Source organism: Candoia aspera, chromosome 1 (genome assembly GCF_035149785.1).
Source record: "Candoia aspera isolate rCanAsp1 chromosome 1, rCanAsp1.hap2, whole genome shotgun sequence".
Taxonomy (NCBI): domain Eukaryota; kingdom Metazoa; phylum Chordata; class Lepidosauria; order Squamata; family Boidae; genus Candoia; species Candoia aspera.
The window spans coordinates 188,634,933-188,652,876 of NC_086153.1; the positions used below are offsets into that span (position 1 = coordinate 188,634,933).

Consider the following 17,944-nt stretch of genomic DNA (forward strand, 5'->3'; position numbering starts at 1 on the left):
ATATCTACCTACCTACCTACCTACCTATCTATCTATCCTATCTCATCTATCTGTTTCAGTGTGTCCTTTAAAAATCTTGTGAAGAATTATGAAGGATTAGATTGAATAAACTATACTGAAATACATTTGAAAAGAAAGACTCAGTCTCACAATCCTGAAGCTGTACGTAGGAGCTATAATCTGATTCTCTTGGCAATTTATGATGCATCCAGTCATGGATGAACTTTTTATTTTTACTCCCAGCTACAAAAAGATAGAGATCTGCTTTCTTTAACTGAACAAATTTATTGGGATATAAAATTTCATGGGCTACAGTTCATAGAGTGAAACGTAGGTCCACAGAAATTTATGCAATGATAAATGTATTCATCATTAAAATACCGCAAGACTCTCTGTTGCAACTGCCAGCATAGCCGCTCTTTGTTCTAGAACTCCAGTGTTGTGTGTTGGGTTTACTTAGGCTTTCATCTGTGTTTTGCTCAAATCCTGCATGCCAATTGTTGTGCTAACTAGAGCACAGCATATTCAAAGGAAGATTCTAAATCCTCAGGGAACTCTGGCAGTCCAAGGGACTTTGCAGCCTTGAGGGCAAAGGGATTGTGGAGCTCTCTTGAGTTTGACCTGCCAAACTCCTCAAGCAAAAAGGCGTGTATCTCTCTTTCTTCACTGCCCCACCCACCACTTTATTTTTGCTTTAATCTTTCCAGCTTCTCATGATGCCCAGAGCTTTCTCCCCATGAGACACAGGCTTCTTAAATGCAGGCAGCATCTGTTTCTGTTCCAGCATCGGACTTCTAAATCATGTGCTGATAGCTAGTTATCGTAGGTTAGAGATTCATAATCTTTATTTTTAGTTATTATTTATGTATAACTTTGATCATAAATCTTACAGTCATTCAAACCACAACCACATTCCTTATTGTAATGGTAATTTAAATAGAGCATAATTTGAAATATGAGGTGGTTTTGATACATACAGACACATAGTGTGTTTATATTAATCTACTGTTTTCTTCTTCGTAATGTATCAGTGCTATATTAGGTTGGCTTCAACAGGGTTCTTAGCTACTGTTCAGTTCTTTTTCCTTGTGTAGCTCCTTGTGTGTCTCCCAAATACGCTCTGGATAATGTAACCATCATGGACGATGCGAGGATTAAGGGAGAAAGGAAGCTCCGGTTCCATGAATGGAAATCAATTCCTGCCTATAATCAATAGGCAAGGGACACAGAATATAAAATTTCAGTGCAGTACTTCAACAGTACCATTCAGTTTTAGAAACAGAGTTTTAGTGCCAAATACATTAGGTAACAGTGAATCACTATTGTTAATTGTATTTTTAACCATTCTTGTCTATTTTTTGTAGGTGGGAAAGACAGAAGAAGTGGCCTCATTCTGACAATTCCATTATGCCTTGAACAAACAAATATGGATGAATTGAGTGTCACCTTGGACTATCTGTTAAGCATTCCAAGGTGATTTTTTAAAGACCCATTTAGTAAATCAGTAATGCTTTTAGATTTATATTCATTCCTATGATGTATAGAATAGACTTGAACTTAAACTACTTATTTGAAACAAACGGAACTTTTTCTAGGCAGATACTCACCAGTCACACTTTCATTCATATTTGTATCTCTAAATTGTCCAGTCATTATATAATACTTTAAATGCAAAATAAATTAACTTATTTTTTCTTTCCTTCATTCCCACTTATCCATTTATATCAGTAAATTCTTCCTCTAGATTACATTCGTTCAGGTTATTCTGCAATTTTTCTCAGAGCTCCAGCCCAATTCTTTTGTTGTGACCATTTACAGCAGCTTAACATGTACCTGTCACCACTGTACGAAGTCCTACTTTCATATACAGTGTCAACAGTCTTTTTGTTTTTTATCCGTTCAGTTGTGTCCAATTCTCGGAGACTGCCTGGACAAGTCCCTGCAGTTTTCTTGGCAAGTTTTTTCAGAAGTGGTTTGCCAATGCCTCCTGCCCAGGGCTGAGAGAGAGGGACTGGCCCAAGGTCATCCAGCTGGCTTCGTGTCTAGGGTGGAACTAGAACTCACAGCCTCCCAGTTTCCAGTCTGCTGCCGTAACCACCATGCCAAACTGGCTTTCTTTCAACAATCTAGATGACACTAATTCAGACTTGCTACTATAATTAAACCTACACTTTAGCTTCCATGTATTTATCAATTCCTATCCACAAGATCAGATCAACTTCATTCACATCGTTTATACCCCATTCCTTTCTTTTAGTTTCACAAACACACAATATATTATTTTTCTTGTTCTTTTCTTTCATTTTTCTTGCATACATCACTAGATGTACTCTATGGGCAGTGGACATCAGTATGATGTCCGCTGCCCATCATGTCTTTAGTCGATCAAGGCTTTAATGTAAATACATAAGAGAAGGAAAAGAGTAGACTAGGTTTTCAACCTTTGTTGGGCATGTGCCACATGCAGCATTCTTGCCAGGGGTAGGAACAATACCAGTCAGTACAGGCATGATTTAGCTAGTTTTATGTAAATTGCCACAAGCACAAAGAAATCTCATTTTCTCCCCAAGCATGCTAAAATTGTGCTGTGCAGGCTAGGATATCTAAAAACTATTTTGCAAGTGAACTTGCTATTACCCATGTCCCAGCAACTAGGAGGTACATTCAGTTATGTTGTTAATTTTGGAGATGCTTAATTATTTTTAAAAAACAATAGCGTTGGAATAATATTTTAAGCAATATGAGGAGGACATGTGAAATATGATCGATTGTCCATTCTCTCTTCCAGATAGTCACTCATATAGTTATACTGTAGAGAGTTTTCTGTCTAAACAAGTGGTGCACATGTGGCAGTCAGCTTCTTTATACGCAGATGACGTCTTCCAGCTTGCACCTGACCACAGCACATGCCCCGGCAACATAATTTTATCTGCTGTGTTTCTGTGAGGTTGCTTTCATCTTATTCCCAGCCCATTAATGAGATAGAACTTCCATAGTTAGTTGTTGTTCAGCCAGCTCTTATCTCGAAGCAATACAGTGTTAATAAAACTGGGGGTAACTCTAACTTTTGTTATTCTTTAGAAATTAATAGACGTTCTGGAAAGGCAAAGCAGATGAAAAAGCAGGTTTTGGAATAAGTGACTTTTCCCTCAGAAAATTCTTATACTATTGTTTGTGAAGGCATATTTGAAAAACACAGACACCTGAAAAACGTGGTTTAGCATAGGAAAATAAGTGAGGTGGAATTTATCAAACGTTTTTAAAGCAGCAGCTTAAATATAAAAGACATTGCCCATATATGTCTGTATATATATATTTTTTATTTTTTACAGTGAAAAGTGTAAAGCCAGAGGATTTACTGTTATAGTGGATGGTAGAAAATCTCAATGGCACGTTGTAAAGACTGTGGTGTTAATGCTACAGGTAAGAATTGCTTTATGAATCTTCGTGAAGAATTACGTTTTTCTGAAGTTCTTCGACATCTGGCAGGGTTCACACATAACGATAAACCATAATGTGGTTTGGTTTTGACTTAAAAAGATAAGCCATTATGTTTTCACTAAACCACAGTTTGAAACTATAGGTTTGTTTATCTATTCTCAGTTGCTTTAAACATCGTTTGCCTTTATATCCGTGTGGTAAAGGTAGATCGTATGCTAGACTGCAGGCTTCAGGCTTGAACAGGCAGTCTGCATCCATGAGGAGGAGATGCTCTTCATCACATGTACAGAGAATCAGATACCCCAGCTGCTCTCCGCAGGAAATGGAGGGGAAGTTTGGTCCTTTTAAAAGCAGGGGCAAAACCCAGGAAAAGTTGTAACCGGTGCTGGGATAAACACTGGATGCATTGATCCCTTTTTTTTTTTTTTTAATAAGAATTTTATTAAGTTTCAAGCAAAGATAAAAGCTATAGAAAAACAAAAAACTACAAAGGAAAAAAAAGAAAAATTTAAAAAGTATAGAAACACAACAGAATTTTTTTCAAAATTACAAAAAGAGGTGACTTCTGACTTTTAACAGCAAGGATATACAACAGTTTTCCATAATCAATCTTAACTCTATATTAAACCAAAATCACATTATTTCTATAAATCACTCCATTGACACATTATAAAAATCACTAAATACGGTTGCTCCATCCCCTTATATTAAAAGAGAGAGAGAGAGAGAGAAATGTTATCCTGGAGGGGGTAGTTGATTAGGAGATAGATAGATAGATAGATAGATAGATAGATAGATAGATAGATAGATAGATAGATAGATATACACATACATACACAAACACACACACACATATACATATACATATATATCTCCTAATCAACTACCCCCTCCAGGATAACATTTATTTATTTCCTTCCTACTACTTATTCTATACGTTCCTGTGTATTATAATAAAGATCAAACTAAAAAACATATAAATTGTCTGCCATTGTACTTGATAATACAACAACCTTAATAATCTTAATCATATTAAACCCAAAACCAGACATTATTATTTTTATTATACCTTAATAATCTTAATCCAAATCATTAAAGATAAATGAAATCAGCCAGATCTTAAAAGCAATCCAGATAAATATTCTTAAACCCTTATCCCACTTCAAAATAAACCAGAGCATTTACATATCCCCACAATGCGCACAAAGCTTTTTTCTTAAAAAAAAATCAAACTGGCCAACTGCCGATCAAAAACTCCAACTTCTCTTCAGGAGACCTCCCATATATATAACCCCTTCTTTTCCATGGCGTTCTGTCAGAAGATCAATTTCACTTATGGTTTACAACACAATCTCTCGCTTTAATTTCTTCAGCTCGACTATCTGATCTTCATCCAGCATTTCAACAGAAGTCCTGATCTCACTCTTAGAAGAGACATTTCTGTTGCTGTTAAATTCCTCAGTTTCATCCACAACATCTCCAACCAGATGACACATTTTAGACCTCGTATTTTCCACAATGTCCTGAATACCTTGCATAAAAACTTGGTAGGAATCAGAAAGAATCTGTTTAAAATCTTGGTGGAAGTCAGAGAAAGTCTGTTTAAAATCCTCCATGTCTCAAGCAGTAGATTATGGTGCCCCCTAGGAGCTTAAGCAGCAAAAGTCGAAGATAAGAAAGAAGTCCAAAATGTGTTTACATAAGCAAAAGTGAAATATGCAGACAGTTCCCCAGGGAAAGTAGAAGCAGAAAACTGAAAGTTCAAAACAGCCAATTCAACATGTAGGAAAATGCTAATATCTTCAAATTTAATAGAAAAATAATAACAGGGAGACAATTATTTACTCTCAGTCCTCCATAATATTTAGATGGAAAACAAAGTCCAAAACTTAAAAAGAATTTTTTAAAAAATTAATCCCAAAAATAATAAGAGAAGCTGCTTCTCCTTGCTGTAGAAAGCCTCTCTTAGGATATACGTACTTAAAAGAAATATAAACTGGGTGATTTAGAAATGGGGTGGCTGTTCTTAGTGTCCCTTTAAGGCTACAGCATGGCTTGGAAATGGTGACGTCCCAGCCTCCCAGCTGCTCTTACCAGTCAAGTGCGAACACTGTTTGTGATCTTCTGGCTGCAAGCAGCCATCTGGACTACAGATGGGGGGATTCCAGGTGTTTTCCTTTTTCCAGAAAAACACTCCTGGACTTCAGGAAAAACCTGCCTGAGCCCGAAAAAACTGCCGCATTGTCAGTTCTGCCCACTGAGCCCATGGGCGCAGCTATTCAGTCCGCCATGTCCCCACCGGACGTCTGGATGCATTGTTTCCTACAGCCTCTGATTCAAGTTTGGAATTTCCAAGAACCTATGATGTTCCTGTGAACATCAGGAAGCAGAAGCAGAAGAGCTGCTGCTTCAGAAATTCAGTTTCTGTAGACATAGATAAAATGTCTTAGCCGTGAATTGTGCTATATTTAATTTTGGTTTCTGATTTGGTTTCTGATTCTGTTAAGTTTAGTCTCATTTTCTTTGTTTTTCTGTCCAGGATAAGAAACAATATACTGTAAGCTTTATTTTGTCCTTGCCTCAGGCTGTACATGAGAGTATTTTATTCAAATTTCTTTAATGCATAATAATATTTGGAATACTGTCCATAATATTAATAATATTTTCACAGTATCTTCAGAGATTCTGCGAGATTTGTAGCACCCCACCACTAACCTATGGTCTACCCAGAGCACCATATTATTATTGGGTTCCTCTCTTCCTATTTTAAGCAAACTTCTGTTTTCCCATAATATAATATAATTTCTCTATAATTCTTCCTTTACTTTATTGAATGTATGCACTTTGATATTTCAAGTTAAGAGGGGTTTTACAATTAAATTTTTAATGTTTTTCCTTAATAAAGTTTGATTTTATTATTCTCTTGTGAGATTAATCTAGTTCCCAAGAAAGGGCTGCATCCTATAGAGACGGATGGTGGCAACAGGAACTATCAAACTGCTACCCCAAAACAAAGCAGGGGCAGCATGCAGAAATTCAGAGGACTTCTGGTTTGAGGTCCCAGCCTTCCATCCCACAGGCTTAGACTTGCTAGTCTTTATCCAGAATTCTGACTTAATCTAGGTATATTTTCTGGTTTATATTTACATGTTCACCATTTCTTATGGGTCCTGGAAGAAGAAATGGAAAATTAATTAACCACATTAAGAAATAATTACTTTGGTTGTCTGTAAAATTGAGTCTGGATTATTCCTAGGTTGCAACAAACTGTAATTAAAACAATACTTAGCTTAATATTAAGCATAAGCTCATGAAGTTTTCCCAGAAAGGGAAATAAGCCATAGCCAGTGTCAGGTTTATAATATGTAAGAGTTTTATGACATAGTAAATATAACAGGAACCCATGGTTGATATAATATGAGAACTTACAGTGTCATTAAGCAATATGGATTCATTTCTAGATTTTTTTTTTCATCCTGAGGTCTTAGTTGATGCAACCTTTCTGAGACTACACTAAGTCAGAATGCAGAGAGCTAGCTGAGTCCTAACTTTCTTTCAAATTGTCTTTGTCTGCACAGATAGTCTTTCTTAACAGGCACAACTTTCATGGGCCCCTGGCACTCCTCATTTTACATTCTGGCCTGCAAGAAGTATCCTGTAGTTTATGTAGGATTTTTAAAATTCTCACATAATTCTCTCCAAAGGTACAACATTCTTTGTGTTTTTGTGTGTTGCTTTTGTAAGATGATCCATTTCAGGACTCAGTTTTTAGATACGTTTTGCATTTTTTCATTATATGGGTGCTTTGGTTTTCATACTTTTTAAAAAGGATGGGAAATGGTTCCTAAAAATAAGTAGAAATAAAAGCAAACCCATAGGAGAAAAAGAACTCTAGGAAGAAGTAAGTGGAAGGTGAGGTTCTATCACAATTTTGTTAGCCCTATTTTTTATTCTTTATTCAACTTTATTCAAGTGACTTTTCTTGGCTTTATGAAAATCTTTAACAGATGTTGGCTTAATGAAGTTTGACATTTTGATCCCAGACCATTTTTATTAACAGCCAAGATACAGTGCTTTCCTCTTTAAAAAAAAAAACACTTTGTTTGAATGCACTTTTACAGGATATATGCTGTGACAGTCATTAAATAATAAGTGATTGTTCCTGCCATCTGCCTGTTTAATGTTATGTTTGCTTAGAGAAAAAAAACTGAGAAGTAACTTCACAGGAACTGGAAACAGTTGTGAGCCATGACCTCTTATTGGTGAACAGAAAAGGTTCTTTCTTTTAAGTTCATAGGATTGCACTATTAATATACAGTATCCTTCAAGATTGCTTAAAATTGTTTTGACGATGGTTCCAACTTAATAGAATTAATTTCTTTAATGTCCATGGTATTTATTTTCCTCATTGTGAGAATCCACACATTCTGAATTACTCTGAATTACTTTGTTACAAACATTTTATACTATATAAGGAGGAATGACAAGGCCATTATAATGTTTGTAATCAGTGAGAAATTTAATTGTGTATTTTTCATTTTTTTAGAATGTTGTTCCAGCTGAAGTATCCCTTGTTTGTGTAGTAAAACCAGATGAATTCTGGGATAAAAAGGTTACACATTTTTGCTTTTGGAAAGAGAAAGATAGACTTGGCTTTGAGGTATGTATTTTTCCCCCCCGGCTTAAGCATTGTGCTTAAGCTGTAACTGCATGCATCTAGAAAGAGATACAGTTCCTAATGAATGCAAATCTGGAAAAGAGTTACTAAATGATTCCTTGAATATTACAATATAAATGTTTCATAACCTTAACTTTACCATACTGTGACATATTATTGAATAATTTGTATTGGTCTGTTTCCTTGTTTCTATGGAAATTTTGGCTTCTTACACTTGAAATTTCTTAGTCATAGCTATAAGTAACTTCCTTTTGAAATCAGTCCCTTGAAATAGTTTTGCCATTAACTTAATTACCAGTTTTTCTTATTAATAATGCTTTGTGTACTCAGACTCTTCTAAGATTAATTTTTCATTCATTTTAACAGTTCATGGTAGGTGTGTTAATAATTCTTCCAATGCAGGAAGAGCGTATTGACAAACAGGAGAGTTAGAGGTGAGCAAAATGATACAGGATGAGCTGGCAAGGGAATCCTGTAGCCCACAGGCCTGAGCTGGCCATGAATTCTCCCAGTCCAGGCTGGAAAGGGCCCTTCCTCTCTAAAATTCCATCTTTTAGGGCACCAAAGGCAAGGAGCAGTTGCTCTCTGTCTCTTTCTGCTGGGTGAAAATTCACTATGTGGAGTGGGGAAAAACAAGGAGCAATCACACTTCAAAATACACCTTTTGCAAGTGTTCTGTTGAGGGTCATCCAGTACTACCTGGGCCCTTGTTTTCCTTGTGGCAGCTTCCCTAGTTTGAAATGTATCCCTGATAAAAATTCTCCCCATATGACTGATTCATGCCCTTTCTGTGACACGGTGTCCCTTTTTGTCCAAACAAATTAGCAGAAGGCCTAGAGAAAAACTACTAATGTACTAATGAGCCTGAGATAATATCCATATTCTATCATTTTCAGAAATTTGGACAGTTTTTATTATTTGACTCAAAGGACTGTTTTTCTATCAGTAATTAAATTATAAAAATGTATTTAATTTCATTCAGTATAGAGACATTTAATTAAGAATATGATGGCAGCCATGTGGGTAATTTGTTATAACTAAAACTCAGTTATGAACATAAAAGCAAAATGATTGCAGTGAAATTCAGGCATGTTGATTTTAGTAACCCAGTTACACAGTTGTCAGTTGACAGTAATACAGAAATTTGAGAACACTTAAAAAAAAACAAATTGTATATGATAAACGTTATGTCTGAAAATAATGTGTTTAGCCTAGCAAGGCTTTAAGAACTGGAAGCTCTCCCTGCTCCCCCCTCCCCCAAGAGCTGCTACCATCTTTGGGATATTATGACATAGCTGTGCTTAGGTATGACTGGTGAGGGTTTTTTCCCGATAGGCTCTTTAGGTGTCCTACTCATTTTACCCATCCATCCTTTTTTCTGAGTTTCCGAAACTATATTGTTGGAGATGAAAGAATGCCTGATTGGTATTGCAGGAGAGGTCCTTAATATGCTGTCTGGACAGGATCCCAAAGCTATTACCTGAGGGACTGCCTCATCCCCATTAGATTGACCCATCCCACCCAATCATGCAGAGGGGGCTTTTTACGAACCTCGTCTGTAAGAGAATTCCGTTTGGCGGGGTCCAGGAAGCGGGCCTTCTCTGCAGTGGCTCCTGCCCTCTGGAACATTCTGCCCCCGGAGGTGAGGCGAGCCCCATCGCTCCTGACCTTCCAGAAGACCCTGAAAACCTGGCTCTGCCACCTCGCCTGGGTTGGGAAGGGCAATAGCTCTTCCTGGGGGTGGCTGGTGCCTTAGAGTGTCCCTCACATACATATGATCTTTTATTGCCATCTGGATTTTTATTTTATATTTATATGTATTTGTATTTGTATTTGTATTTTATATATTATTTATTATGATTGTTTTTAACTTGTTTTAATCTTGTTGGTTCTATTGTAAACTGCCCAGAGTCCCTCTTCTGCGGGAAGATGGGCGGTGGCAAAATTTGAAAATAAAATAAAATATTTCCAATTCACTACAAAGTTGTTTTTTTTAATACAACATGGAAACCACCATTCTATAAAAAAAATAGCAATTTTTTTCATACTGAAATTAGAATGGCAAGCTCTGGAAAATATTTTTACAATGTCTTAAAACATGTATGTTCAGTTGTGAATCCTAACTGTAATGATTCAGATATTGTGCACCAAATTGTTCGGTCTTGTATTTCTCTATTTATGAATTCGTTTTTAAAAATGGGTAAATATAAAAGAATGTAATAAGCTCAGATATATGAAAATGGCTTACTGTGGCTCAGATTGTTATGTGTTCAAAAATCTTCTCTTGAAGTAAAGCTCAAGGAAGTGACCTTGCATGGGAATTTTATGTCTTACTGTTCTTGGTGTTCTGTAAGACACTAAAGAAAAATAAAGTTTTCATTAACTGAATTTAGGGGATTTTTTTTTCCCCTTGCAGTTTTTGGTTCAAAATTATATGCATGTTATTTCTGCCATTTTTAAAAAAACCAAATCTGACTTTAGATATAACTGGATCAAATTATCCCTTTGAAAAACAGATATTACAAATGCAAAGATCTCATCTAGGCTCAATTATATGATAGCATAAGTTTCAATGATTTAGCTGGAGTCCTGAAAACTTTAAAGTATATAATAAAATGTAGTAATATTTTAATGGGTACAGGGAAGAAAAAAGAAGATGCATACCTATCATCTGTCATTGAGTGAAATTCTGAAACAATGGTGTTTCAGTGGTGAAAGCCAGTGGTGACTGTGGCTTTGCTAGTGCAAGGCAGTTGTGTTTAACTTTCATAGATGGTAATTCATGATTAGGACCTTTCTGGAACTGTATGTCACACTAGGTAGATTTGGTTGGTGGATTTCTGGTACATTGTACATCACCACACAATTCCCCTTCTAGCATGGAGCCCTTCCATAAGTTTTACACTGACACTTCCAGATAGTGAGACTTTCCATTGCCCAAGTTTTCCAGTTTCACATTTCAAAAGGAACAGGGCTTGAGTGGACTCTCTTCACTATTGAAGTTACCAGGACTTTATAGATGCCTCTGTGGTGCAGAGTTAGTGAGCAGAGATGTCTCAGTCAAGTAGTACCCAGTAACTGAGTGGTCCATGAGATCAAAGCAAAATCCAGAAACTTCTAAAGGATACTCACTTTTTAGGGAATTTCTTGTTTACAAAAATTCCCTTGTAAATGGAAAAAGAAGTTGTGGCCTTGCACAATCACACATACCCAGTGGGAAGAGTGATCAGTTTGTTCTGCAAGCCAGTCTGAGTCCTTGTTGGAAGTTCCCTTTTACAGACACAGTAAATAGTAGATAAATAAGTGCATGGACATATTAGCATCTACATGCTTTGTTAGAACACATTCTCTTGAGTCTTGAACAAAAAATGAGTTCAGTACTGATAACACAGTAAACTTTGGTTACCAGTGGAAAGAGATATTTTATTCTGTTATTTCAAGGTGCCAGGTGAAAAATCAGCTAGAAAACAATGAACTAATAATTAAAAATCTAAGCGTATGTCATTTTAAGTACTTTAAGTTGTCGTCATTCTTGCAAATGATCCATCTATGAACATTAGAATTTTATGGAAAAAATCATTACGTTGTCAGTGTCTTAAAATGTCCGTTTGAAAGGATGACATTTTGAATGCCTGTTGATTGTACTGGAAAGATAGAGAGATAAACATTTAAAAGCTGTGGGGAAGAAGTTAAATTAACTGAATTTGCAGTCTTAGGATGACTTGTTACACTACCAAAGAATGTAGGAACTGAAACAGCAATACTTTTTGTGTTAGTGGCCACGGCATATGATTGTGGTCCATGGGGAGGAGTCTGATTTGCAGGTTCCTTCCATATGGTTGGAATCCTGTTTCATTGAGGTTAAAAGTAGTTCCATCTAATCGTGGCTCAGGATTTCTCTCATTACAACAGTAGTATGGAGGAAGGCCGCACTCCAACAACCTTCAGCACTTTTGGAGAGAAGTGTAAACTTTCATGCTTAGTTCATCAAGTATATGCTTCAGCTTCCTCTAAATACTAAAACTTCTGGTTTGGTAAGGCAAGGTGCTAACAGTATAATAGAAGTAAGAAATTGAATTGCATTACTTGGGATGGAAGTTTTAATACCTGTTCCAAGGGATGAAATTTTCAGACAGTTTCTTTAAAACATTAGTTCATTAATGCATTTTAAAGTATACCTGCTTATTTATTAAAAGTGCAGTAGCTAAAAGCCTATTATACTTCAGTTGTACTTTGAAAATATCGATGGTTTTTAGTTAAAAGTATAATACCATGTTTCGTTTTCTAACACAAAGTTCTGTGTTGTTGATTTCCCATTTAATTGCTCATATAGGTTATTTTGGTATCTGCCAACAAGCTTACTCGATACATAGAACCATGTCAGCTAACAGAAGATTTTGGAGGGAGTCTTACCTATGATCATATGGATTGGCTGAACAAAAGACTGGTTAGTTTCTTGGCAAATGTTTTTATTCTTTCAATATAATTGTCAAGAAATACAACAGGCGTCTAGATACGACAGTGTTTGGTGCTCCCTAAAGGTAAAAAAAAAGCCACACTTTTTATTACCACAACTAGTTGACAACCCAGGATTTGGAGATGCTATCATTAGTTCTTGTTCGTTCTTTTATTGAGGCACACTTTTAAAGATACAGTCTCGGGATTAGAGAGCTTTGATCTGGACTGGCTACATAGATTGTAATGGGTGTGAATGATTCCTGACATAACTTTATGTTTAAGGATAGTATTTTGTTTTGGCAGTGTACTATACCCATGCCCGAGAAGAACATAAAATTGTTTACAGTCCTCAGTCATTTATTGATGTTATATATTCTAATAAGTAAAACTAAATAACATACAGGCGATATACACATGCAGTTACTTGGTAACTGCAGTTGGCCAATGTGATTGTAAGTCATGCTGAATTACGTGAAGGTAAGATTAAGTGTCTTAATGAAAATATTGGTTGATAATAGCGGAATATTGACAGTTTTCTTATTTGTTATTTGAGTGTTCCCTCTTAATTGGTTATTTCAATACAAATATATAAAAACCTTAGGTCTCTGCCGAAAAATTCCTGATACTGCCACTATGACTGGTATCAGTTTGGCGGTTTTACTTTCATGTTCCATTTCATTGACCCACATCAGTGCCCATATCTTTGATACAGATCTTTACCCCCAAGAGAAAAAAACAGCATGATGATTAAAGTTGAATGAAGGATTCTTAGAATGGCTTCAATATGGTTATTGTTGCATTCTAAGGATTCTTAGAATGCAACAATATTGCAACAGCTATCAAAACATAGTGGCTAGTTTTGCAAAGCAGGCTAATACTGATTTTTTAAAGCTTGTGTCTAGCAATCAAGGTTTATAATCCAAAGTCCTGCTTAAATGGACTGAAGTTGGTGATACCCTTAGCCTATTTCTGCTTTAAATGATTATGACTGAGCATTTAACCTAAGTCTTGGGTATCTTTGTCAGGTAATTACAAGAGAGGAAAGAATTATTGGGGGAAGCAAAAAATAACATTTCTCTGATATGGCTCGTTATACCTAATGCATATCTTTCCCAACCCTGATAAATTACTTGACTTTAGAATTTGTTCACAATGGAACAATAAAAGTACTATACTGCAGAACTTCAGAAATTAAATGGTAAAATTCAATCTCTGAAATGCTAACGCACTATTTTATATAGGCGTTCGAGAAGTTTACAAAAGAGTCTACGTCCTTACTTGATGAGCTTGCAGTAATCAACAGTGGAAGTGATAAGGGAAACCAACAGGAGAAAGACAGGTAATACCTTTTCTTGCTGTTATTAACTGGTCAGTAGCTACTTCCTGTGGTCTTTAGACCATTGCTTGCATATTGCAATTTTTTTAGCAACCCAACTGCAAGAGAATCTTAAGTATCAAAAGTGTGGTGTTTCTAGGTAGGTGGGTTGTGGCCCCTTTAGCTGGATTGTACAAACATTATTGTAAACCTCTACAGCCCCCTTACATTTTTGGTGTAGTTAAACTGTACTTGTGTCTATATTTGCTGTTGTCTTGCAGTAAAAATTTTATTAGATGTGTTCTGGAAGGACATACGGAATTTACCTATATATTAATAGTATCTTTCTAAGCTATTAATGTCAGTTCAGTTACTTCATTTGAAAAATAACCAAAAACAATTGTAAAAATGTTAAACATTCCGGAGATTTCCTTGGACATTGACAAGTGTGTACTGAAACAAACAACTTTAGTATTCATGGTGGGAAAAGAAAAATAGAAATTTGGATAGTTTTTTTCTTAACTATAACACTGTGTGCTACTTAAGGCTTAAAACTCCTGTTTTCTCTAAAACTCATTCACTACAAATTCTCTTTCTCGTTCAAGGTCTATAGACTTAAATTTCCTTCCATCTGTTGATCCTGAGACTGTTCTGCAGACAGGTATGCTCAGCCCACCATGGCATCATATTTTTTAAAAAAAAATCACGGGTATTATGAACATAAACTGAGTCTGCCAATTAACTAAAGTCTTTATAGTTAGTCAGTTACAATAAAATAATGCATTTATGAATGTTTTCCTCTTCCTTTTAAATACAGTATTTCCACATACAACTGTTCTGCTTTCCCTAGTTCTTGGGTATAGCAGCAATAGAGAAATAAAATACTAGTCTCCCTTTCTACTGAAATTGTTGGATTTATCTCTGAAAAGAGCAATAAAATTCCTTTAAAGATATGCTTGCTTAAGAATTAAGTTGGATAATATCTAAGAGAGGAATACTCATACCAGTCCAGTTATTTTATCTCCCACAAATTCTGAAAGTGGCTTAATTGGTATTTCTCCTTGCCAGCTTTCCTCAAAACAGTTCACAGGTGCAGTTGTACAGCTTAGAGAGGGAGAGAGAAACAACTCTACCTTGGTACATCACCATTTTACCAGAATTCGCTTTCACACTGTCACCCATTGATTAGTTAGGTATTACAAATTGGCTGAGAGAATTGTTTGTATCCTAGGTGAACGATCGGTTTCCACAACAATTGTTGGGGAATTTGTCCTCTGCCTTCTTGCTGTTGCACTCAGTTTGATTCTCTCTTCACTTCTGGGAGAGTTATTAAAAGTTGCAGATATGTGATGACACCTAGCACAACAAGTGTTTTTCATCTATGTCAGTTGAGACAGTTAATGTTCTGGGCTAGTTCTTGGAGTAGGTAATAAGAATAAACTGAGATTCAGTCTATTTGAGATGGAGTTAACATTTGTACAAGTTTGTGCTCGCCCAGTTCTGGAGGCATCTGCTGTTCCCATAAAGGAACAGGGGCATGATTTGGGGGCATTCTTATCGCCACCATTATACATACTGTAGGTAATCTCAGTGAGTTGGCATGCCTTTTGTCTCATTAGACTGATGCAGTGATTAGAAAAGAAATACCGTTGTGCCAGTTATTCAGCTAATCCAAAACATTGCAGCCAACTGGTAATGAAGGTCAGCTGCTGCAGTCATGTTAGGTCAGTTTTGTGCTAATCCCACTGGCTGCCAGTTAGTTTCTGGGTCCTGTGCTAAAAAAGGCTCTGGTTATGGCTACCTGATGGAACATCTCGTTCCATATTTATCTGTTTAGATGCTGTGATTGTCACAAGTCCCTGCTAATTGAAGGGGACTAGATGGATGTATCAGAGAATGATTTTCAGGGGTGCTTCCCTGTCTCTTAAATGCTACCCCCCCCAAAGGCTCAATATATATTTGGTGTTAGATGAAGACCTTTCCCCAAGCATTTTAAAATCTGTTTTTAGTGTTTATCTTTGCACTGTATTATCTGTGCTACTGTTTTAACATGTAGTTTTATTATCTCATTCTTTTGCTTTTATTTGACTTCTTGCATTATTACTTTAGATGCTACATTTTGTATTTGTGCTCTAGCTTTTTGTTGTGCACTTGTTCAGCCATTTCCAACTCTTCATGATCTCATGGACATCGTACTAGGGCTGTCTGTCAGTAACAGCTCCCTTGAGCTTTCTTGTAAGTTGATGCTTGTGTCATCAGCAATGATACTGTCACTAGCCTTAGAGCTTTAATACACAAACCAGCTTTTCATCTTGTTTATATATAATTAAGCAATTGCATTTTGAAATGCTATTTTGAATGCGGTTATCTGACTGCACACATTCTGGTTGGATTTTTCTCTATTTGCAAAAAAGAAAGAAATGAAGTGATACTGCTGCCCTTAGTACATACTCCACAATCTTATATGGTGCTGTGGTTTTAACTTCAGAGAAAGTTTGCGTAAAGACTGAAAGAAGCCTTTATCTTTCCAGCAAAGAATCTCCAATCTTTCCCATTGAACTTTAGCTCATTCCTTACCTGAATCATTAGATCATTTGAATGCTTAATTATAAATATATACATATATATATATTCTATTAAGGTCATGAGCTCTTATCGGAACTGCAACAACGCCGTTTTAATGGTTCAGATGGAGGAGTCTCATGGTCCCCCATGGATGATGAACTGCTTGCTCAGCCCCAGGTTATGAAGTTACTGGATTCACTCAGAGAGCAATATACGCGGTATCAAGAAGTATGCAGGCAAAGGAGCAAACGTACCCAGTTGGAAGAGATTCAACAGAAGGTAATGCAGGTAAGTGACACACACATATGTGTGTACTGTTTGTATTAGTAAAATAATTAGATGGGGGGTTAACAGGATTTCTGATTAATCTGTTGTATCAGCTGTTGGGAGCACCTGAAAGCTGCTACAACTTTTTCTGGATTCATGCAGCTACCTTTTGCTGCTGACGTGTGGTCCTTGGAAAAGATATGCTTGGTTTCAGGTATTCCTGACAAGTGCCATATGCATGGCCTCATGCACTCCAAATCAAATTTGCCCTTCAAATTTGAATCACTGCATTGCATTACCATAAGCCTTGTGTATCCAGTGATTGGAATCCTAATTTGCCTTTTTAATGCAAGGCTGTTCCCCACTGGAGTAATAATAAGATAAACTTGAAACAATTTGTGTGTTGAAAGGTTATGAAAGATCAGGTGGTGCTCTGGAAATTGATATTAGATAGTCAGTTTGGTGGAGTGGCTAAGGTGCTGATGTAGAAACCAGGAGACCAAGAGACTGTTATGGGGAAAATAGGAGACAGAAGTGTTATGTGTGTTCACTGCCTTAAGTTGACTAAAAATTAAGGTGGGATAAAAAAAATCTAATCAATAAATTTGTAATTGGTGCTTTTATTCCTACTTTGTTTCAGTAGGTATAAAAATGGGATCAATGTATTGTCTTCATGCTTATTTTTTAGATTTGATATGTATATCAGGCTGGAAACTGGGAGACCATGAGTTCTAGTCCCACCTTAGGCACGAAGCCAGCTGGGCCAGCCATTCTCTCTCAGCCCTAGGAAGCAGACAATGGCAAACCATTTCTGAAATCTTGCCAAGAAAACTGAAAGGACTTACCCAGGCAGTCGCCAGGAGTCAACACTGATTTGAAGGGGGAAAAAAAGGATATGAGTTTTTATGGCTGTACTCAGTGGAAGGAATATATTTCAAACTTTAGCTTTGAATACATTTCAAGCTGAGGTAATGGGACTCAGAAATTAAATTATTTTTCATTTTATTCTAGATCCACTTAAACACAAAGTTAATAAACTTTGATTTTGTCTTTTTAATCTGTAACAAACATTTTTAATGATACACCATATCCTTTTAAAAAGCATTCAAGCCATAATACAAAAAGTATTTTCTTCAGAACAGGAGATAGGGAATATGGTCAATATAAGCAAAATATCTTAACATACGTAGATGTTTTAGAATACCTAAGTTACAGAAAAA

At 36.3% G+C, this 17,944-nt stretch overlaps 1 protein-coding gene across 1 annotated transcript in view; it reads left to right on the forward strand.

Annotated features, from left to right (window-relative positions):
• Window positions 1-17,944, forward strand: part of SESTD1 (SEC14 and spectrin domain containing 1) — a 59,578-nt gene that overhangs the window by 26,406 nt on the left and 15,228 nt on the right. Inside the window, exons 5-11 of the mRNA XM_063318117.1 lie at window positions 1,365-1,473; window positions 3,333-3,423; window positions 7,988-8,101; window positions 12,453-12,566; window positions 13,819-13,916; window positions 14,498-14,553; window positions 16,534-16,745. Of these exons, the coding sequence (XP_063174187.1) occupies window positions 1,365-1,473; window positions 3,333-3,423; window positions 7,988-8,101; window positions 12,453-12,566; window positions 13,819-13,916; window positions 14,498-14,553; window positions 16,534-16,745 (794 nt within the window). The remainder of the gene's footprint in view (window positions 1-1,364; window positions 1,474-3,332; window positions 3,424-7,987; window positions 8,102-12,452; window positions 12,567-13,818; window positions 13,917-14,497; window positions 14,554-16,533; window positions 16,746-17,944) is intronic.